Source organism: Coprinopsis cinerea, assembly GCF_000182895.1.
Source record: "Coprinopsis cinerea okayama7#130 chromosome 6 map unlocalized cont3.6, whole genome shotgun sequence".
NCBI classification, from domain to species: Eukaryota; Fungi; Basidiomycota; class Agaricomycetes; order Agaricales; family Psathyrellaceae; genus Coprinopsis; species Coprinopsis cinerea.
In genome coordinates, this window is record NW_003307539.1 from 1143788 (window position 1) to 1165855 (window position 22068).

The 22068-nt window shown below is 50.6% G+C and overlaps 6 protein-coding genes across 6 annotated transcripts; 3 read left to right on the forward strand and 3 right to left on the reverse strand.

Moving 5' to 3' along the window:
* Nucleotides 1–3753: 3753 nt before the first annotated feature.
* CC1G_11974 (hypothetical protein) lies at nt 3754–4446 on the reverse strand (the record flags this gene model as incomplete). Its single annotated transcript, XM_001837878.2, has 4 exons — nt 3754–3888; nt 3938–4165; nt 4223–4366; nt 4417–4446. The coding sequence occupies 4 exons, from the start codon at nt 4444–4446 to the stop codon at nt 3754–3756; spliced, it is 537 nt and encodes a 178-aa protein (XP_001837930.2).
* A 725-nt stretch (nt 4447–5171) lies between these two features.
* On the forward strand, nt 5172–6721 carry CC1G_11975 (D-lactaldehyde dehydrogenase; the record flags this gene model as incomplete). Its single annotated transcript, XM_001837879.2, has 7 exons — nt 5172–5375; nt 5456–5543; nt 5606–5666; nt 5723–5904; nt 5979–6049; nt 6174–6411; nt 6489–6721. 7 exons carry the CDS (start codon nt 5172–5174, stop codon nt 6719–6721), a joined length of 1077 nt encoding a protein of 358 aa, XP_001837931.2.
* Nucleotides 6722–8066: 1345 nt separating this feature from the next.
* On the forward strand, nt 8067–8363 carry CC1G_15582 (hypothetical protein; the record flags this gene model as incomplete). Its single annotated transcript, XM_002910993.1, has 1 exon — nt 8067–8363. The coding sequence occupies one exon, from the start codon at nt 8067–8069 to the stop codon at nt 8361–8363; it is 297 nt and encodes a 98-aa protein (XP_002911039.1).
* A 537-nt stretch (nt 8364–8900) lies between these two features.
* On the reverse strand, nt 8901–15722 carry CC1G_15583 (hypothetical protein; the record flags this gene model as incomplete). The annotated part of the gene is made up of 19 exons (XM_002910994.1): nt 8901–9356; nt 9378–9439; nt 9492–10011; nt 10110–10532; nt 10674–10733; nt 10760–10942; nt 11116–11377; nt 11603–11618; nt 11884–11891; nt 11920–12030; nt 12415–12449; nt 12484–12507; nt 12602–12795; nt 13013–13139; nt 13233–13338; nt 13743–13813; nt 13871–14812; nt 14946–14975; nt 15027–15722. The coding sequence occupies 19 exons, from the start codon at nt 15720–15722 to the stop codon at nt 8901–8903; spliced, it is 4326 nt and encodes a 1441-aa protein (XP_002911040.1).
* A 1144-nt stretch (nt 15723–16866) lies between these two features.
* Nucleotides 16867–18315, reverse strand: CC1G_11980 (hypothetical protein; the record flags this gene model as incomplete). Its single annotated transcript, XM_001837884.2, has 2 exons — nt 16867–17403; nt 17458–18315. 2 exons carry the CDS (start codon nt 18313–18315, stop codon nt 16867–16869), a joined length of 1395 nt encoding a protein of 464 aa, XP_001837936.2.
* A 2194-nt stretch (nt 18316–20509) lies between these two features.
* CC1G_15584 (hypothetical protein) lies at nt 20510–21739 on the forward strand (the record flags this gene model as incomplete). The annotated part of the gene is made up of 6 exons (XM_002910995.1): nt 20510–20516; nt 20959–21070; nt 21171–21200; nt 21435–21474; nt 21622–21648; nt 21728–21739. The coding sequence occupies 6 exons, from the start codon at nt 20510–20512 to the stop codon at nt 21737–21739; spliced, it is 228 nt and encodes a 75-aa protein (XP_002911041.1).
* Nucleotides 21740–22068: the final 329 nt, after the last annotated feature.

Below are 22068 nucleotides of genomic sequence, written 5' to 3' on the forward strand. Positions count from 1 at the left end.
CTTGTGACTCTCCTTATTGTTCTTTTACATTTCACCATCTGTTTGTCATCTTGACTCATCGCGACTATGTAGACTGTAGAATAGGTATATAAGCTAGGTAGATCCCTCTGTATTTCCTCAGCTTGACCTCTTTCGTCAATACACCGCTTCAGCATTCATCTGCCCTTAGTTGCTCATCGCTCTTATCTCGCTCTCTGCTCTCATCCGCTCCGCTCTTCTGGTCTTTGGTTTGGTTTAGTGTTCGCTCTTCGCGACAGTTTCGCTGTTTGTGGGGCGTCCCTGTAGACCACTTTGACCTTCTGTTGGGGCTCACTGCGATATTCCCGTTCTGTTCGCCACTCTCTATCCACTTCCATGGCTGCGTCCTTCCCATTCTTGGAGAGTGGGTGGAAACTTTCTTCTGTTCCGCGGGTCTGGCAGCGAATTGGGTGGCGACCCTTAGTCGGAGTTCGGGGTTTAATCCAGCCTTGTACTGATCCAGGGCCCATTCGTCACCGTATCCGGTGGCTTCTGCGTAGCTGTTGAACATTCCTGTGTACCAATCACAAGTGTTCTTTCCCATGTGAAGTTGCTTGAGTTGCTTCTTTGCGGTTTCCTTGTTTGGGAGTAGGCAGAAGTATTTTCGGAACTGATTGATGAAATCTTCCCATGACTGGTAGTACCCTTCCGGATCAGTGAAGGTCGGATCCGTCTTCTGAGCTTCCTTCGCCTCAAGCCACTTTTTCTTGTATTCGGTCATCTTCCTATACTCAATGGACGCCCAGTTCCGGGTTTTGTCTTTCTCCGTTTCATTCACAAGTGCGACCATGTATCGGATTCTTGCAGTGGCTTCATATTCGTTTTTACTATCCAAGTATGTTTCCACTGCTTGAATGAAGGTTTCGACGTCTTCTGCTTTTCCTGAGAATTTGGGTGGTTTGGGGATATCCAACTTGGGTTTGGATTCTTCCCTCGCCTTCCGGGCTTTCTCCAGAGTAAGGAAGTCGTCGTATTTCTTCAACATTTCTTCCAAGCCAGTTGCCATCTTTGCAGTGCCTCCGCTAATTCCTTCTACATGCGGAGCAGTTTCCGTGAGGGTCTCGCTGATTGTGATGATGGCTTTGTTGGCTAGCCCCCAGATCTGATATAGGATTGCTCCTACTCCTATCAAGAAGACTATGGTATGGACTTCGGATAGTTTTTCCGAAAGTCCGCTGGCTAGGGCGGGTGTGGATGGTAATCCGGAGAGTTGTACGATGGTCTGCCAGGCAGACTGAAATATTTGTTCGGCCATAGCTAGTCGTTATAGCGGGCCTTAGAGGTTTGAGACTTCGTTCTTCTGTTATGGACTATACGTGATACAAGCACGTGTCGTCCAGTACTCAGCGACTTTGTGGTCGATGAATCAACTCGTGACTACGTCAAGAGTTCTTCGCCTGTAGCTTTGTGAACTTCGAGCTAGACTTTGAGTGATAATTAATGATATTTGTATTTGCACTGAGACTTGGTATAGCTTTGTGAACAATTAAGAACGAAGTGAGGAAACTAACTAAGAGAACTAGAGGGTTTTTATACTAGAAGACGTGTGTTAACCATGAGGCGTAGTCCTCATGGATAACATGCGTATTCCGCGGAATGTATGTAGGTTTTGGCGGTTTTTAATGAGTATCAGTCAGCAATCATCAATGCGCAGTAAGTATGAGTAAGACGATGAGTTGAGATGAAAAACATAAGGTGGAAATGAGGTAGGTATAGTAATACAGTATAGTAAGCATATATGTTCGTAACAAGCAACACTTATGGGAGTGTATTGGGAGCTGGAGTCTCGGGGTACAAGATGATGGACTAGTGGGCTGCGGGCCGTTAAACGGCATACAACCGAGGCCTGTTGGGACGAAATGCCCCAAAACCAACAAAAGAAAAATCCGCAACATCGAGAGTCGAACCCTCGACCTCACCAGACATCACGTGGCCTTAAGGTGTCGAGAATTTTGGACGCGCGAAACCCCGCGCAAAAGAACCCGAGTCCCAACAGGCCTCGGAAATTGATGGGGACCGCCGACGTGCGAGTTGCTCCCGTTGCACTCCACTTTTCTTGAATCTTCGTAGCATTGAAGTAAAGCACTAACCGAAACTGCAGAAAAGTAAGTCCAAAGGACGCCGCTTCCCTAAGAAGATTGGAAGATTGTGTGCTGGCACAGCACACCGCCGCTCAAGTCACCATCAGCAAGAGCATCGCGTACAATGTTGATTGGGGGGTCTGGTATACCACTAATTCTCTAGTTACCTAGTGATTGCAGGCCTCAAGGGGGACTCGAAGACTCTAGGCGAGCCGACCGCATCAGCATCGCCGCCGTACAGACTCCTTTCGGAGGCTGTTCCCAGGATCGTAGAATACCGATCGAACGATACCACATAGAATTGCATCAGCAAAACCTAGATATGATTCCGAGAGCTTACGGGGATGGCAAGAATGAGATATCATTGTAAGGAATGACGTTTTGATCGGAAGCTCCAAAAGATCTGGCAAGCTTCGGCAAACCTTGCAAGGTTGGTCGAAAGCTTGTAATCTTTACTGTTACCTTGTATCGTCGGTATTACCTTGCAGTGTGAAGTCATGTTCTTATATTCTCCTCGGCTTCCTTCTAATTTTTCCAAGTCCTTGCAAACTTGCCTATCCCGTTTCTGGTGTGCAAGCTTCCCACGCCTCCCAGAGACCTCTTGCCCCGGCTATGTTTATGGTTGACGTTGTGACGTATTATGGATTTAATATACTAAAGATCTAGAGTACATCGATTCCCAGTCGCCTCAAAACAGTGCAGAAATGTCGCATATTAGTCCAATGCTATGTCTCCAAACCTTCTGGTTTGCTTCAAAGTTCAATGGGCTGGTCTCTTTGTTATGAGTCTCGGACAACGCGACCACCGACGTCGCGATTCTTGAGAGGCTTTGGCCAATCTTACAAGGATCCTGGGAACCTTGCAAGGTTCCGAGAAATCTTACCACGTTCAAGATAATCTTATAAGCTACAAAAGATCATGTCACTTTCCCACTTTTTCTTACAAGGTCGACAAGATCCCGCGTGTTGACAAGAAATTATGAACTTTACAAGGTGGCTAAAATTTCTGGTAATCATATCTGGGTTTTGCTGATGTGTTATAGGGTCAGAGCTTGTTGCAACCATATCTCCGACCTTTGTTCCAAGGGGGTCGTGGGAAAGAAATCCCGGACACCGACCTAGGGAGGTAGTTCCACCCTGAAGGGCCAGAAAAAAAGTTTGGAAGGGCCTCCAAAAATAGAAATTTAGCCCCTTTCTGAGTCAAACAGCATTCCCGTGCGCCCAGAAGAGCAGAAAATCCAGGTAAAAACACATTTTTGACCTACATCCAAGGTCTATCGCGAGTTTATGTGCGCCAACAACCCTCATCCGCTCTGGAGTCTGACCGTTCACGTAAGCTGGTTAAGATTGGCTCGAAATCCTGAGCTTTCGACTCATGGAAGCATAGATAATCAGAAGGACTCTGTTGCAATATCGTACGGACGCTCTGTCCCTCTGGTCAGAGCTGCGAGTTCTGAATTCAAATCCCTCAAAGCTCAAACCATCTGGGACAGATATTCAACACCATCTGACAATCCACAGGGCCTCCGAGTTACCTTGCGGATTCCTCCTTTATCGCGCTCCTCTCAACGCGATGCGCGGTCCGACAGGGGAGGAGGCCAAAGGGCGCGGAAGTGACGTAATGACATTGCTAAATATGGTAATACCCCTATATTCTACCTAGGTAGTTCAGGTTGAAATCCTGAGAAAAGATTTTTCGACCCTCTAGCCGGAACTTTTTGGCCGACACCCCCTTGCTTTGTTCCTGTATAGTCATCAGTGTCTTCGTTGATGACTTTTGCAAATTCCCCCTATAGTGCGATGAGCCAACGAGAAGAAAGGCCAATGGATGGGGCATACCGGGCGGAGGGGGTGCCTGCACACGCCATCGGGGGCCAACTCCCCTTTTTTGCGACCAACAGGGGCTAGTTGAGTGTGGCAAATAGGGTAGGTCCTTGTCCGTCCTCGGACACCGTCGAGTGCTTTGCCTTCAGGTGCATATATGTTGCCAATGACAGTATAGATGTCAGAATGGACGAGGTATTCGTAGTCGCTTGCGCTCGGCTCCTGTGCTCCTGGCAAGTGGTGCTACAATAAATTTCAGTGAATTAGCAGCATATCAAGGTAAATCGAGGTACCACTGACATGCTCGGATGATTTAAGTCGTACACTTTGGACATCCACGATTGTCCCAGCGCCGAGTTCAAAGGGCTGTTGCTGTCGATCGCCGTGATTCTCGACGGTGATGAACCCTGCGATCTTTGTTCCAAGTCTAAGTGTCTTCCCAATCTGGATCCGACGTTCAGCATATTGGGATGGGAAAGGCTAAACAACTATACGGGGTAGTGACCAGCGTCGCTCTCGCTCATCGTGCTGTAGACAGTAGGAAGTTGCTATTCAGGCTTCGGGGAGTAAAGCGACCTCTTTATAGGATGTGACATTCAGATATCGCCAGTGATAAGAGCTTGATGAACAAAAGCTTTTTGCTTCCAGCTTCCAACATCGATATCCCGGATTAGTCGACCCATTCACAAGAGTCGATTGACCGGCCCTCATCGATCCTGCGGCTTTTGACAACGACTTGTCCCTTGCCTTGCAAAGTTGGTGTGATCATCGCCAACTTGAAAAAGGTAGAATCGTCTACTATGTATCACCATACAACCGCCAAACCAATCAGTGAGGTTTGCATCAGGTTGCATCCAACCAACGGACGAGATAAGGTTGAGCACTTTCAGACCACGTGTTTGACTCGGGAACACCTACATAACTTGGCGTTAATATCAACGAAGTGATGGAACAAGAAGTCGAAGACAGGCAGAGACAAAAGAAGCCCGACCATGTTGCAAGTACATACTTATGTTGCAGCTAGCGCTGGTTTCAACAGATCTCAACCTTGAAGCTCGCTTCGCGCAGTGACCATGTACCACAAGTCAAGACATTCGAGAACGAGGCCTGAACATCAGATGGGTTTGGGCGCTTGCAGGACATTGACACACGTCTCATCTGTCTTAGACATGGATCTTGAACCCAGACACAGACCATCCCTGTCTACTGTGCGCCTTCTGTAAGTTCACCCCCATACCTCAGAGCCGCCATGCCTACCATAGAGCCAGGAAGCACAGTCCTCGTCACCGGCGCCAACGGCTACATCGCCCTCTGGGTGACTAAAATCCTTCTCGACAAAGGGTACCACGTCCGAGGGACCGTAAGGTCAGCCAAAAAATCCCAAGAGGTGATGAACACCTTCAAATCCTATGGCGATAAATTGGAGATTGTCGTTGTTTCGGACGTTATGAAGGTGTGTTTACATCCGAGTCTCCGGACCCGGGAAGCATATTCGAAGAAGAAATGAACTTTGTTCTTATTGGTGTTGTACAGGAGGGAGCGTTCGACGACGCTGTGAAAGATGTGGCGGGGATTGAACACCTTCTGTCTCCTTGCCATATGGAGGGCGAGGATCCCAAAGGTGAGAATTCGAGAGTGCCGAAGTAAATCCCAGCGCCTAGTAATACGCTTGACATTACACAGACTACATCGATCCAGCAGTCAACGGTACCCTCGGTATCCTCAACAGCGCTCTCAAGAACGGGTGCGTCCTGCACATTCTGCAATCCAATCCATGGCTAATCGTCCATAATCCACTAGACACGACGTGAAGCGAATTGTCATAACCTCCAGCATCGCCGCCATAACTGAGACCCTTCCCCACCCCAAGACATTCAGCGAGAAAGACTGGAACGAAGGATCTCTCAAGGAAGTTAAGGAAAAAGGAAGAGATACGGCGGTGTTGACGAAGTACCAGGCGTCCAAGACGCTTGCCGAGAGAGGTAAGTCCTCATGACTAGAATAGAGATAAGACGACCGGCGGTTATTAACGAGTGCTCATTTCATTGTAACAAAGCTGCATGGGATTTCTACGCGAAGCATAAGAAGGAAGTGAAGTGGGATCTGACGGTTATCAACCCTCCATACGTGCGTTGACACCTCACTCTCTCGAAATCTCCCATCCTCACCCAATTACCAGGTTTTCGGCGTAAGAGCACCATTCTTCCAATCCGTCACCGACTTCCATCTAACCGAAACCTCAATCACATAGCCCACGCTCCAAAACATCTCATCCCCCACCTCGCTCAACGCCTCCATGGCCCTATGGTGGGACGTCGTCGCCTCCAAAGACGCGCCTACCATCTCCAAGTCGCTACCCGTCTCAAAAGGGTCTTCGTGGGTTGACGTCCGCGACGTAGCCCAAGCGCACGTCCTCGCTTTGGAGAACGAAAAAGCTGGCGGAGAGAGGATCATCGTGGCTGAGGGCCCGTTTGTTTGGAAGGAATGGCGTGCGTGTTTCTCTCTCTATCTTCGGAGATAAAACAGCGAAGGCTCACGTACTTTATTCTTGCTGGTGCTTCTCCAGTCGAGTCAGCCAACACAGTCACGCCCTCCAACGCCATCCAAACCAAACTGGCAAACCAAGGGATCAAAAGTACGACAGACGTCTATCGAGATCTTATGGACACGTCCAAGGAGCAGAAGATCTTCGGTTTGAAGCTCAGATCCATGAACGAGACTACCAAAGACATTTTGGACGACTTTGAGAAACGGGGGTGGTTGGAGAGGGAGAGTATGCAACCGAAGGCTATTGACTAAAGATAGAGTAACCGTCCGGTCGCGCAGATGTAATTTGTAGCTCGCAGAAATTGATTCATCGCAATGTGCACCGCGTTCTTCAAAGTTGGTAACGCGTAGTGGCATCACGACTCCTTTGAACGTCCAGCGCGCCTCTTTCCATTTCCGTCAACTTCATTTCCTGAATCGGAAGTCCAGCCACCGGGGCCTTGGCCAGTGGGAGCGATAAACAAAGCGCTCATGAATGCTCGCATCCTATTCTACACATGCGCAAGTTTATCCAGACTCCAGGTGTCGTTTGAGAATAATAATAAACAACGAGAACGCATTCAAGAGTTGGTCCCTAAACCCAGGCACCGGAACACCATGCCAATTCAAGAAGAATCAACGAAACATCATTATCCTCAGCCAATAAATCTGTGTAAATGGTTTCAGTTCAACAAGGGGTAAACACAATGGTCAACGTTCAACCCACGCCAATTCAAAGACGCCTACGGGTCCCGTCCAATGTCAACAATACGGACATAGTATCCTACAAGCATCAACAGCAGCAGCGATTCCAGGATTAACTTCCCACTCCAGCGGCTCCGCATCGATGCCTGTCCCCATTCCATTTCAACGACACATGTTTCACTGACCTAGACCCCACGTACCTAGACAGGCCTGGACATCCAAGAACAACCTACAACCAAGAGCACCACAATCAAAACATTTAAAGTACTCTATGCATTGTTTTCAATAAATACAAAACAATCCCCGGGATGCATGCACGGAATATGTAGTGGACGAGATGGGAATCGGTGTGTTCAATAATGTTCATGTTCTTCATGTTCGTTTCGTGTTAAACGTGGTATGTAAAACTGCAAGCAAGCAAGCAACATCGACAAAAAACGGAGAATTGACAAAGCGAATTTGCTACTTGACGAACAAACGAGACAAAATACCAGGACTAGAAGAACCAGAAGAAAGTAGGGCTGAAGAAAAGGGGAAAAGATTATCCATGATTAAAAACGGGATTCGTAAAAGAAAAAAAAAAAAAAAAACCGAAGGGTAGGAACGTAGAGTACGACGAAGGGTATCCGAAGGGGTACGAAGAAAGTATAGAGCCAAAGGAAGAAAGGAAAATCGTCCCGTCACCAACACCAGCACCACGCCCATGGTACACCACTCGAACCAGGGTAATCATGACAGTCGTAAAGCGTTACACCAAAACCAACCGCTACACGACCAGAGCGTATCGGAATGGTCAAGGGCGCGTTTCGTCGAGAACATGATCGTCATGGATAGGCAGATACAGAACAGAACTAGCTGTCGTCATAGTCGAGGAGAGTCGTGGCAGGTTCGTTGTCGAGAATCAAGGTCGGGAATGTCGCGGGTCGAAGAAGGGCGGTGGAAGGATGCGGAGGAGGGTGAGGGAAGAGGATGTTGGCAAGGGAAGGGCGGCTGTCGGTGGGACGACCGAGGGACGATCTCCAATGGCAACCCAAAGCGCGAAGAAGAAAGATACAGTTTGAAAGGGCAAGGGAGAAAGGAGAAGAGCAGCTTGCAACAGGGTCCAAGGATAAGTGGTATCGCCAAAATCATGGTAGAATTGCGGATGGGAAGGGGGGACGAGGGTGTGAGATCGGAATGTCGGATTGGGGATGACGGAGGTCGAAAATGAATTCTGGAATCCTGTCGCAAGCAACCGGGGGAGGGAAGAGGGGGTCGGGTGGGAGCGCAAAACGAGAAATAAAAATAGGGGAGGGAATAGGGAAAAAAATGTCCTTGGCTTGAGAATAAAAATATGGGAAATGAACTGGGAAAAAAGATGCGCGGTGTGAACAGAAAGGAGAAGAAAAAATGCGGGAAGATGTTGCAGATATGGAAATGGTAGCGATGAGCCGGAACGGAAGCAAATGGGCACTCCCCCGATCGCGCTTTCGTCTTGGCTCCACCAGTCGGATGCGAGGGGACTTGCATTCCAAAGGGCTTCGTTGGGACTCGAACGGAAGGGGGAGCAATTGATAAAAAGGGATATCGATAAATAGCACAATAAGAGACATGCGGTCCGAGGATATGGGTTTTTCATTTTCCATGTGTTCGTTGCTTTGCTTCTTTGATTCTTCTTCCTTTGGTCACGCCCCCTTCCTTTCCTGAATTTTCCCAACCTTTTTCCACCGTCTTCCGCTCACGCTCGACCAGATGCCTGGCCAAGACCTCACGTCGTCGGAACTTGGACATAGAAATACAAGTTTGTGCCGAAAACAGATGCAGAACGTCTAGCGAAAAGGACCAAGTGCTTGCTGGGAGAAATCGAAAGTAGCCCGTCTAGACAATAGATCCCGAGGATCTTAGAGAATCCTCTGAACTCGGCCCTACTGGCGGTGGTGGTGATAACCGGGGTGGCGATGGTGATCGTGAAGGGGACCTCGATAGACTGCCTGTAGGTGATGGAGGAGATGGAGATCGAGACGGCGGCAGTGTGGCGGGGCGAGATAGCGAGGATGACGCCTGTGGTGGGAGCATGGGCGTTTTCCGCTGGATCTGGATGGAAGACGCTGAGCGGGCGGGTGGTGGGCGTGAAGACGGGCGGCGGAAAGTCTGCAACGTATACTGCATCAGCATCATATCGCAGAATGATGATAACGAGATGGACGGCAGTGCACCTCCATCTCTGTTGACAGGCAATACTCACATGTCTGGACATGATCATTTTGGCCATGGAGACGGGGATATCCGATTCATAGAGGGTAGGCACTGTGAGATGTCAGAATGGAGTTTCGTGGTGACCGGAGCGAGCGGTACTCACGAGGTCGGTCAAACGCAGGGCCGGTGCGCCTGCCCACTTGGGACATCAAGTGTGGACGTCGAGGCTGAAACTGAGGCTGGGACCACGCCTGTTTCTCGCTGGGGTAGGCGCACTCTTCCGACTGTGATGGTGGAGCCCTCAAAGCTGAGAGGCGGAGGAGGCCCCACAGCCATGACGAAGTGGGTGGGCGTGTGTCTTGTCCTTGAGAAGCGATGGCGCTCTTCTCTGTCGGTGATGTCAGGGACTGGGTCGGTGTTGAGTGCTGCTGCTGCTGTCTCTTCTCCTTGACCAGAGCCAGGTGTTCTCTCAGACCAATCCAAAGGGCACGAACGAACGATGTGAGGATGAAGACGGCCAATAGGGAGAGCAGAATGGTTGACGAGGACGGGAAGACGGACAGGGTGAGGTCGACGTCTGACATGGAGAGGGGCAGAGGTGGCATGGACATCTTGGGTATCTGTGGTATCTGTGGGATTGACGTTGGCAGGCGGACTTTAAGGAGCATATTCTGGCTGCGATGCTGTTACAGGGCAAAGTCTGATTTGCAGACGGGCAGAAACGTTGCAAGTTATGAGTTCAACGAGGCCCAGGCAGTTCAGATAAAGACTGCACACGCACCACTGCAAACCAAACTGCCAGGACAGCCTCGAACACCAAAGAAAACCGTGAGCGCAGGAGACCAAGACCGAGGGATTCGAGTCCAGCAACGACGGCGGTCGCGACGAACGACGACGAGCTCGATGTGCGGCGAGGGCGACAGCGACGAGGGCGAGCTGGGAACCGAAAAACCAAAGAAGCGAATCGGGGGTGATTATAAGGGACAACACAGCAAGAACCACAACAAGCACCCGTGGTAATGTTTGCTCGTTGTTTTGGCGACCCCCGAGCCGAGCCTTTCACACTCCGCAACTTCTCCTTTTGGATCCACAGCCCCTGTCCGCGTGGTTTCATCCTCTCCTCTTGTGTCGACTGATCGAGCTTCTTTCCCTGCAACAGCCATGCTCCAGGGCTCCGGTCCTCAACAAGACCGACTTTCACCCGCTACCCCCATGAATGTCCCAGACAACACCTACTTGCTACTCTAGAGTAGCCAGCCGAGCTATCCGGCGAGGGCATAATCACAAATCAATAAGCTCGCTTGCAGTGACAGCCTCTTGCGAAAATCCATCTGCGTGCACTCACTCGTTCCGCTGCTGGCGGATAGTAGCTATCGTCATTCTCGGCGTTAGGAATCCTGCAGTGCTCTGCCTCGTCGTCTCAGGGCTCACAGTGATAGACTTGAACGGATAGTCTATCGTTCGCGACGACCACGCACCACCACATTGGGATCTGGCACTGTATTGACAGCACGCATTTTTCATTGATTCATAAACTCGCTTCCAGCCCTTTGTTGATCCTTGGGATTTGATGGCTTTTGTCGTGGCGGGGGCGAGGGAACTGTCCTCGCTTAGCTGAATCTCGTGTCATCTCCGCTTACGATGGCGTTTGCGAACCCCTATTCCGAGTCGCCGCTGGGTGCTAGCCCCAGGTAAGCATCCCTATGTGCATTATTGGATTTGCTCTTATCTTGTCATAATAAATCTAGAGCATGTATGGCAAGTCGAGTTCGGAAGCTTCAATTAACGTTGTCACGGCGAACATAAGTAACCACAGAATATTCCAGTCTTATCACCACACTTCTGATATTGACATCGAGAACTTTATTTCCTATATCTATGCGAGTGGGGAACAAAAGCCGTTGCAAGTGCACTTGACTCTTCTCGATATTTCCTCCCATTCCATCCATCCCATCTACCACCCCACACTTCTCTTCCATAGACCCGCCAACGCCTAAATCATGTGGTCCTCCAAGACTCTTCAACACGAATTCGGATTTTCCGGTCATTCTTCAAACATGAAAGGTATTTAGCCGCTTGTTCCGCTAGTGGCACTGGAGGAGAGAACTGGCCACTGATTTAATCCGCCGTCACGGTAAACATTGCAGCCGACGCTATGCAGAGAAGGTCGATTTGCTCCGCTTGATGTTTAATGGGAGGCTAGGGAAGACTAGCTCGCACCAAAGTCCCAGTTGACGTATGTTCCGATACCTATTACCCGGAGTAAATACTTACACCGTGACGAAGGTGACTATTGGAATATACAGGTCAATTCATGTCGATTTGACCTTTGCAGTTTGAATTTCAGAGGATTCCAGACGGTGTATTCAACGTTCCAGTCAACGCCTGGCACCATGAACCCTGAATCACTCGACTTAACGGACATGCCACAACCGAAGCGCACTCCCGTTAACTTCCCCTCTCTTCTTTCGTTCTATCCGCCTAGTCTGATCTCCTCATCTCTTCTCGACCGTCGATAAGATAACGAGACGATTCACATATTCCCATAGACTTACTTCCCCACCTGCAAATCCCGCATCGCGACGACCTACCGCAGTGACGCTACTAGTACCTCTGACGACCGTCGCCACCCATCACCCGTCTCCACCTCATTAGGAAGCGCGGATAGACCACGGGTGACGCATTGACGGCGGGGATGGGGACTTTACTCAGAAGATTATCCGCTCCTCCAAGTTATCCACACACACACACTACTTCATGATCACCCTACCCTCTAAATGCTACGCCTTCTGCCCGGTAGTCTGACGCAAGACAAGCCTGGCGCACAACTACCCGTGACGCAATGGTTCGGAGCAACCCCCACAACAGGGTCTAGTCGAGAGGCGTGCGTGTATGTATTACTACTGTTAGCGAGGTGGGGTAAATAGCTACCGCTAGGATAGAGGCAATTAACGACCATGATGCCAATGCCTTCTCCGTTGTTCACCTGATCATCGACATACGTGTCACCCCACCCCGGATTTTCCTCGTTCATTATAATGTTCTAATTGGTGATTCTGATTACTTGTATTCAGCTCGTTGCTTACTATACCATGTACGTGCTTTCGAGTCTATTCGAATCCTATTGCAATGTGATCTCCTCAGCTTGGACTCACGAGGCCTAGGACTTGGGGAATTCGCTGATCGAAGCGTCAAGGGTCCGCTACACTCGCTCCACTGATACCGGTACCCAAAATCGCCCCCTCTCCCATCTTCTTCTTGAGATAAACTCACTACTCTATCTCTACGTGCTTGCTGTGGTCCTCGTTCTACCGCCCAATCCAACGTCGCCCAATATGTAGACAGTAGATTTACATTTGGCGGGGAACGAGCGCCACCTCCGCAATGATCCAAGTCCCGGACTCCAAAGAGCCGCCTGGCGTCGCGGATAGGTTGCAATAGGTTGCTGCCACTGCTATGGAAGACCGCTACGAGGCCAGCATGAGCAGAGGAGAGAGTTCCGAACACGATTGGCCTCCCGTGGATCCGTTTCGATGGACCACTGGCATTGGACTCCAGATCCTTGTCGATTTAGTACGTGGATCGACAGGGTTTGACAGAGTATGGACTCTGATAGGGCTATTGAAACAGGAAGTGGATATATGTCGACGTGTACTACACGTATCCTGATCCAAGGCCATTTACTTGCAGCTACTTCTGGGTTGTCGCTATTGCCAGCCTCCGAGCGACATTTGGATATCAAGGTATCGAGCTTAGTTACCCGCATGACACTACACAAACAACCACACTGCACGAGAGGTGAAAATCCCAACTGGGACGTTGAATATCGACCAAATTGCATCAATATAAATCAAGCCCGTAGACGAGTTCAGTGACCTCAAAACTGTTGGGTGGGATAGCGTACTTGAGTATTCGATCCTCCGTGAATGGTGCCCGGCGATTGAACGCAGCCCGAGTCAACTTGTTGCAAAAGAAACAGAATTAACCATTGCAAAGAAGCGAGAAGGCAACTAGTAATACATCAAGTACGAGTACAGCGGAGTCCTATAATACAACAGCGTTGGAAAAGGGATAATGAAACGGAAGAAAGTCATGAATCGCAGGATAGATAAATAGATCATCCTTTCGGTGTTTAGATACAAAAAGGCTTAATAGCAACGGAGAAAGCAGGAAGGAAACATAAAAAGGCATAAAGAGGGTCATAAAAGAGTATCGTGGGTCGTCATAGTTTGTTGGATGTTCGAGGTCAACGGAAGGGTGAGATAGGCAAGATGTTGTCGGCGTGGAGGGCTGCAAAGTGAAGAGCAGCGCATGTAGGCCGAGAACGAGATGGAGGTTCGCAGAGCAGTCGTTGGCCGTAAGGGAACGTGGAGCCCCCATGTAGCGTCAATGAACGCGTGCAAGGTTGACTAACGAATTGCCTGGAACCGCGGTGCCAAAGCAGTAAAGCTGAGGAGTCAAGTTGGACAATGCAGAACAGGGATCCTACTTGGAAGCCCAAGCAGCTCCAATGCTCATGCCAGCGCAAAAGCTGGCACTCACGGTCACCAATCCGCCAAGAACAAACCACCTCCACTGCGTCGGCTTCTCCGCGTCCTGTGCATCGGCAATGCGCACAGGTCCAGCTTCAGCCGGTGAAGCAGTGTCAGCCCAGTATCCCTTTGCGCTCGAGCGCACGGCACCGAAAAGGCGGGCCTTCAGCGGTCCGAGCATCGACACCGTGAAGAGGAAAAGGGAAGGGAGATGCAGCGGGTCGAATGGTTGTGCATGGGGTATGAGGGTGTTATGCCAGCTGGATGGAGACCCCTTCTCGGAGTTCGCAGAGGAATAGGCCGGAGAGGCTGGAATATCACCATCCAGGATGCTGCTGGTGTCATCGTTATAAGGGGGCGGAGGCGCCCCATGCTCCGTCGGCTGCTCGTCCACACCCACTTCCCTGCGCCTCGAGCCCCTCTCTTGCAGCCGAATGCTAACGTCTCTCGAAAAGTCTTCCATCCATTCTCGTTCCCACTTCTCCTTGTCCCATCGATCCCAGGCCGACTTGTTGCTTGATCGCGGTTTGGGGCCAATAGACTCGAGTCTGTGAGAAGTTGGCGCATCATGCAAGACGCCAGCCACTGCACGTTCGACTTCGCGCCATCGCATGAAGCGCTCTGCCGCTTCCATTCGCAAGACCGAGATCGTTTCCGGGGAGCGGAACACACCATTCTTCACAGCGCCTGCATTGGACGGACGGAATGCTGAAAGCTTGGAACGTGAGTTGCGGGTAAACGATGAGATGAACGATGTAGCGGTGGGATGAAGCGCTGGGGAGGAGGCATGCGGGGATGAGGACGAAGAAACGGGGTACGATGAAGGGGGAGTCGAGAGGACAATAATGGGAATGTCCCCTCCGAGAGAGTCGATGATTAAACGGTCCAATGCTGTTGGGGCTGATCTTGAAGTGTAAGTGAAGCTCAGGTGGAAGTCCAGGAAGGAGCCTACCTGATGGTAACAGCAAAATCAATGCTGTAAAGAGTGGGGTGGCGGCTGACGAGATTAGATTCGCCAGTAGAGCAGAGGGTTGTGAATTGGGGTGCAGCGTATCCGCTATTGTGTGGAACGGGGCGCGGATTACACTTCTGAGGTTGTCGACGAGTGCGTTTCCCTACGAAAATGTCAGGCGGAGAAGTCAGCCAGTGAGAGAAGAGAAACGCACATCGGTCATAGCGTCGTAACCAGGAAATTCCACGATCTCCACATTCCGGGCGGGTTCGAACTTCTCCAGGCCGTGGGCATCAGTGTGCTCGACCCAGTCTGTCGACGCTCGCAGCACTTTGGCACCTGCCATCCCAAGGAGAACCATTTCATCGTCTCCTTCGCCGTCTTCCCCGACCGGATCCTCCCAGGTGCCAACCTCGACAACCTCCTCGTTGTCCTCAAACAACAACCCCGTCAGGAAGCTCTTCCCCGCTCCCTGTCGCCCGAGTACCAGTAATCGGACCTCTCCAAGAGTTTGGCCATATGGCGTGGGCCTCCGCAACGCTGGCGGTAGCGTAAGTGAAGGAATAATCAGTCCACTAGTCGCATTTCGAGCCGCCGATGCACCTGAATGATTGCTTGCATGGTCCTGATCGTGATCTAGCGGTTGAGCAAAGTGGCCAGGGCTTGCCGCCGCCGAGCTGAAGAAGAAAGATGAAGTAACAGATGGCAGCGAGGACACTGAGTCTGAGGGACTGTCTGGGGGCGACGGCAAGGCACTTGAGCGTGGGGACGATGGCAGTGACAGGCTCATGTTGCTGCTGGTGGCGACGTTCTCCTGACTGCTGTTCACCTCCTGCAGCTCGGACAAGATGTGAATTGGGACTGACAGTGTGCGGACTGTCGACGCGCTTTCGCTGATGCTGCCGTCCATGGCGAGTGGGGGAAACAGCAAAGACAGCACTCGTCCCCAACATATCCCAGCCCCTCACAGATGGTCACACACGTGGATCAGCGCAATCACGCCATTTATCTTATCAGATAAATCGACAATCAATCAACGCCACGGTCGATGACAACGAGCCGCGCTTTTTTGCTTCTGCCCATCGTCTTCAACGACGAGCTCGACCCAAATTGCATTCCTTTGATCAATTTCCGGCTGGAGATACGCGTTAACACTGTTGTGAATATCCTTCTGCCGATTGTACGCCTACTGGCAGGAGTTGACTTGGTGCGTTCTGGCAGTTTCTCGAGAGTCGAGGTTCACTGACTTGTCGGCGTCCAGGCTGAAGCAGGTGAAAATTAGACCATTAGGCATTATTAAGGGCGACGACCGCATCCTATCAAGTCCAAAACGAAGCAGAAGACTGTCGCTTCTAACCATGATCCTGACAACAATAACGATGTCGTCCAACATACAGTCTCCATGATCGATGAGCGATAGGCGAACCATTACAAGGATTCCCTTGTTAAGGCGCATTTCCTGCCAAAAGGAACCCTTGTTCTTCTTTACACCCGCAGTCCTTCCGCACCCTTTTGCATCGCATGACATAGGTGGGGGGGTTCTTACCAATTTTGACTTTCCAGGAATCCGAGAACCCGCTTCTGTCAATCAAACGTTCCTCTCTACACAGAACAAGGTATCCATCGACGTTCTCCGCCAAGCCACTATTCTTACAACAACACTTCCTCTACAGAAAAAAGTCCCATGATAGGTGACGCGAACTACGTACGTACCGAAAAGGTATCTACAGAAGATGGGAGAACGAACAAGACGAACAGGACGGGACAAGCTAGTGAGGTAATAAGGTAAGTAGTGTGTGGTATCGAATTGCGTGCAGGAAAAAAAAGTGTTACAGGATAATGATGGTTGGTGGTATGCAGGTTGTAAAAATACAGTAAACAAAAATCTGGATGAGGTGACGGAGTGAAAAACGAAGTCAAAAGTAGGCAGAGAATGCCAGCTGCACCCACCCAGCCTTCGCAATGAGGAAAGAAGACGCCAAGCTGCAGAAACGACTCGGCAAGAACAGAGCAGAGAGGAAGATTAGAAACAACTCCTCAATCAGGGTGAGTGATTATAATGAGTAGGGATTCATTGAAGCCATGAATGACGAATAGTCAAGGTCCACGTGTTGCACTTCAGACCCGTGTGGTGGGAGCTGAGTGCGCGTATAATCGCAGTGCGGCTCCATGATCGGGACTTGCGCGCTGTCGTACGTCGATGCGAGGCCCTGGTACGGATGGTAGCGCGTCGCGGTGTTGTACGACGACTTATGCTGGTACGTATATTCGGGAGTGGAAGTATTCCGCACCCTATACCTCCCACTTGGTGGGGGAGGCGTCCCGGCGTAGGCGGGTGTCGTGGGCATACTGTTTGTGTTAGTCGAAGGTGACGCCGGGCTATTACACCGCGACCAACTCTTCATGTCCACGCTGAGCGAAGTGTCAATTGACAGGTGAGGGGGAATCAATTGGTTTGATGGTGTTGATGACGACGGCTGAACGAACGTGTTATCCAGGGGATGGATGGTCAGTGGTTGCGGTTGCGAGTCGAATTGGTAAAGAGTGTCGGATGAATGAATGTTGGAATTGAAAGTGAATGAATTGAAATCCTAAGGTATGGAGCGTTAGTTTTCGTTTCAGGATGAACAAGGGGATTAACTTACGAAGGTGTGTTCGCTTGGTGTAGGCTCGAACCCGTACTGGTCGAAAGAGGGGACTCCCAGATACGTGTCCTGCTCCGACACGCCCTGGGTTTGCAATGGAACTGGCAAGGACAGGATCTCCGTCGAGAGCGGTGAGGGACAGCTGGGGGCACTTGACGCTGAGCGGCAGGACACCTGCGAACTGGAAGCAGCTCTCGGCTTGGTGGAAAGACCAGCAGGCGCGCCCTCTTCCTCCTTGACAGAAGCTGGTTCCGACGACGACCGCCGGAACGACTGCTCAGTAATAGGGGCCTCGAAGCGCGTGACAATAGTCGGGACGTGGTGTTTATCAAACTCCTTCACGGCTTCGTCGAGTTCCTTCCCCTTCTTGCCCTGTACCAGCAGCTCGGCTATCTTCGCGCACCGCGTCTGATCCTTAGGCCCCACCTCCCTCACCTTCCGCTTCCCACCCTTCTTCTTGGAATGAAGCGGCTTGAACGCGTACTGCGGGAACTTCAACCGATGTTGTTCCTCAGCAAGCTTCGCCTTTCGATGCCATACCTGGCGTTCCTCGTTGGGGAGGTTTTGCCAAGTCATGCCAATTATTTTGGAGAGCGTGCTATGGTTGGTTTCGACACCAGTAGAGACGTGTTGGCTCCGGATGAACGCGGATCGGAAGAGAATGAAGGCATTGGGAGGGCGGGGGATGTAGTTGTCTGGCTTCTTCCTGCTGGTCTTGCGCGGTTGCAGCGCGTCCTCGTCATGTGCGGGGAAGAGCATGGATTCCGGGCCGTCATCGTCATTGGCAATGGGCGGGGGAGGGTCGTTGAACGTGGTTGGGGTTACGTTGGGCGCGAATGCGATTCCACCGGACGACATGGATGGAAGGGAGGACGATGATCCTGCTGAAGATTCACCTAAATATCTCGTCGCGGTCAACAAAAGCTCAACTATGGTGAATTATGATGTTGGAAAATCTCACTGTCGCCGATTGGACCACTTTCCTGCCTCGAGGCCCCTGACGGTGATAGTGCTGATCTGTCGGCAGGCATAATGAACGGAGCAGTAGGGGCAAGGAGGGAACGGGGGTGTCGATCGACCAGCGCGCACACAACGACAACACACACAAGATTTCGAAAGGGAAGGGAAAGGGTATCGCGAACGCAGTCCAGAAGCAGAAATCAAAACACGAGGCGTTCGGGTACGCCTACTTATATTTTTTGAACGTGCATTGGATTTGGGGGTTTACGCAACAAGAGAGCTTGTCGCCCTAGCAAAAGAGCAGGCTCCACTAATACAGATGCGGTACGTACGGGACACAATGATACCCAATTCAAGGTAAAGGTTCCTTTTCGTAGATCGATCTCTCGGACTTTTGGCCCATGGGAATGGTGCCGGACCCGTGTGGCCCACTCACCCCTTGGAGTTGTTTATCTCGCGTCGCCTCCCATCAAACATACCACTTGTCCCGAACAGCCAGTCCTTCTCCCCCGTATACCTTTCTGAACCTACAACATTCCTTCTTTAGTGGACCCACAGGTTGGTTAACAAATCTCTTGTATCAAAAGGCTCTGTAGCTCTTCTCAAGCTGATGATGTCCGCCAACAATCCGCATACAACCCTTGTTCAACCGCGCCTTGAGCTTCCCAATAGATAAATCATAATTCGGCGCGGAGAACCCTGGACTGGTGTCAATTTGGGTTCATGACAAGACAATGATGTGTGACAAGAAGATGATGGTTGGTTGTGGTTGGTTCGAAGAAACTAAATTGGAATCTGACCTGTCTCCCTCGAACGGAATCTGCTGGTGCCCTGATCGAGATGTGGCGATTTGGTTCCGTCTAGCGCTCTTGGGGGATGATTTACGCAGGTTCCCCGTATTCTGGACATCACTTGGGCTATGCCACCATGTGGCATGTCCACCTTCATGAAAACCCAACACCCGACTCTGCAGCGCACTACCGTACATGATTTTGAAGACTCGAATATTTTCCGCTTGCGCAAGGGTTCGAACCTGGATATTTCCTTTCCGAGCGCAAAGTTGCACGGTCCTAATTTGGAGAACATAAACGCGATTCCGCAAATGTGAACCTCGCCGCCGGTAAACTCAAACCAAGGAAAACTAGATAAGTACAAGAGTGTCTTATCGAGGATTTGTACTATAGCAACGTGTATATCTGACCTGCTGACCTCGTGAGTGAGAACCCGCTATTTTCCTTTGTTTTATCGCGAATTTTTTTACTTGAGCGGAGGATTGGCGGCGGTCAATGGCAGGCCGGATTCCAGAAGGTTGAGGTGGAAAAATGGGTTTGGTAGTTCCATAGCGAGGTCCGGTGGTGGACTATAGAGAAGATTCTGAGCCTTGATAGTGGTCTATGACGCAAAAGAGTCGCTCCGTCCCGTACGGGCATGAGTCCGAAACGACTTTGCCTTTGAGCGGTGTTGATTACTGCTTTTGGAAGGGTGATTGAGACTTCCTCATCGCAAATGCTAGGAAGTCCCTTTGGTGTAAGGAAAAGATACCCTTCTCTTTGCCTTGAGAGCTCGCTAACTCACACTTTCACATACACGAGGCGTGTTTTCGATTCTTCCAAGGCCCTCTTTCAAAAGTTCTTTTCAACACGTGAACGCCGATATGAATCGAGGTTCGGTTTTTTTCTGATGGTCGCTGTGAAGTAACCTCCCACTTTCATTCGGAGGCCGTTGGATTATACGTTCTGACAGACCGTAGCGGTGACTCGAGGACGACCTTATTCTCTTCCGGGAAAGTGAGCGGAGGACTCTATCTGCCTCTCTCAATTATTTTTTTGAATTCCCTCGGTTGAACTGTCAAAGTGTTGGAGTTCTTTTAAGTTGCCGACGCGACTATAACCTTTCAACATGCCATTTGAAGCGACACGCATAGCAGAGGTTGTTGTACTTTGAACATGGAGGCGCACGGTGGCGGCCACAGAGTCCTCTACTTCCTCCTCCGCCGATGAACATTAGAGTCAGCCGTCTGGAGGCGTATTCAATTGGTATTCAGTCTAGGAGTCGCATGTTGCTTCCCTTCATATTTGGGCGCGCTGTAATCATGCGGGGTAAGTGTTCCTGTGGAATGAGGTACTCGCTTGTCCGCAATATCGATTCCGTCGACGGCAGGAAGTCTGCAGCCACTGTGAACCTGTTTCTGTACGATCGCAACGGGAGTCATTCCTGGATTACCGGATGAATGCCACCCAGTCGGGCCTCAGTGTGGTTCAGCCTTTGCACGTGGAGGGCGCTCCTTCGCGTCCGAGCAGCACCCTGGATTTGTTCTCGCTCATTCTTCACTCACCCAGTCTGCACTCAGAAAACCTGGGAGAATATGGTTCTTGAAAAATAGGTTATTCGCGTCTGAGGAATGGACTAGTTCGAGCCATGGGCATGGTGAGATTTGTTGTACTTTAACCACTTGGTGTGTAACCGTCGCATATTAATCCGAACTTCCTCAATGCAGATTCATACGGCGGGGACTAAACTCCAAGGTTGCGTTGGGTGCAGAAGTCGGACCGCTGTCTGCCGCTGGTGTTCCTTACGCAGTTCCCCGTCGCAATACCACTCGGAGCGTACCTGACAAGGCTTTGGAATTTCAAACCGCTGAAGCGGAGTCGAGGTGCGTGGGCTTTGGATTTTCGTTCCCTTTTATCCATTCCTACCAGCCTTGGTACAGCGACGTTATTCTGACTTTCACAATCTCACTTCCATGAATCGAGCACTGTCCTGCCTATTTGGACCGACATGAGGTTAGCTCTGTCGTAAGGAATTCCGTACAGTGCATCGCCGCCGCTCGCTCTAACGATTCTAAATCACTGTGCGATTGGATCTTCAACTGATGGCTCAGGACGCCACCGAGCGGAGTAAAAGGATTACAAGCTCTGGCTCGGACAGGGAGCAGGGCACTGCGCAAACGACTAGAAGGAATGTGCACCATCGAGTCATATCGTTTCGCTGACTGTTGTATTCCTTCGTATGATCAGCTTGTCACCACTGGTTCCATTCACCAAGTTTTATGAAAGTGTGAGTACTATCAATTTATCTTCGCTTGCGGGCTATGCCTGATGAAGATCATATCGTTGCAAGGAACCGAATTCGTATTCCGGTCAGCAGTGCCTGTGGCAACGTTGGGAGTATATGTAACATATTATTTTGACACCTCGTTGACAGAAACTTCCGTGGAATCAAATTGCACCGGTGTGTTAATCCCAATTGGACTGGCGCCTAGTAAGTAGTAGCCTCCCGCTGAACATTGGCTCTTCAGACTTTTGTCCAGCCTATGGCCTAGAGCCACCACAGCTATCTTTCCAAGAGAAAACGCTGAGCCCTGGTGTGTCGTCTCTTATCTTCGCGAGGGCCAGTTGAAACTCAGCGACGAGCTGGAGCGGCCACGTTGCCACCGTTAGATGTCTTCAATCTGTTCGCATCAACCCACACATCGGTGACACGGAGCACGGAGCGAGCACACTAATTTGCACAGATGAATGATCATGGACAAAGTGGTATGTAGACCCGAGATTTGTATTGGGCTCTCTATTCGCTCTCGCGGGACCGGCGGCGACTAAGAACCGGACATCACAGCAATCGAGCAGCAGAGCTGTTCTCTCGTCGACCGAC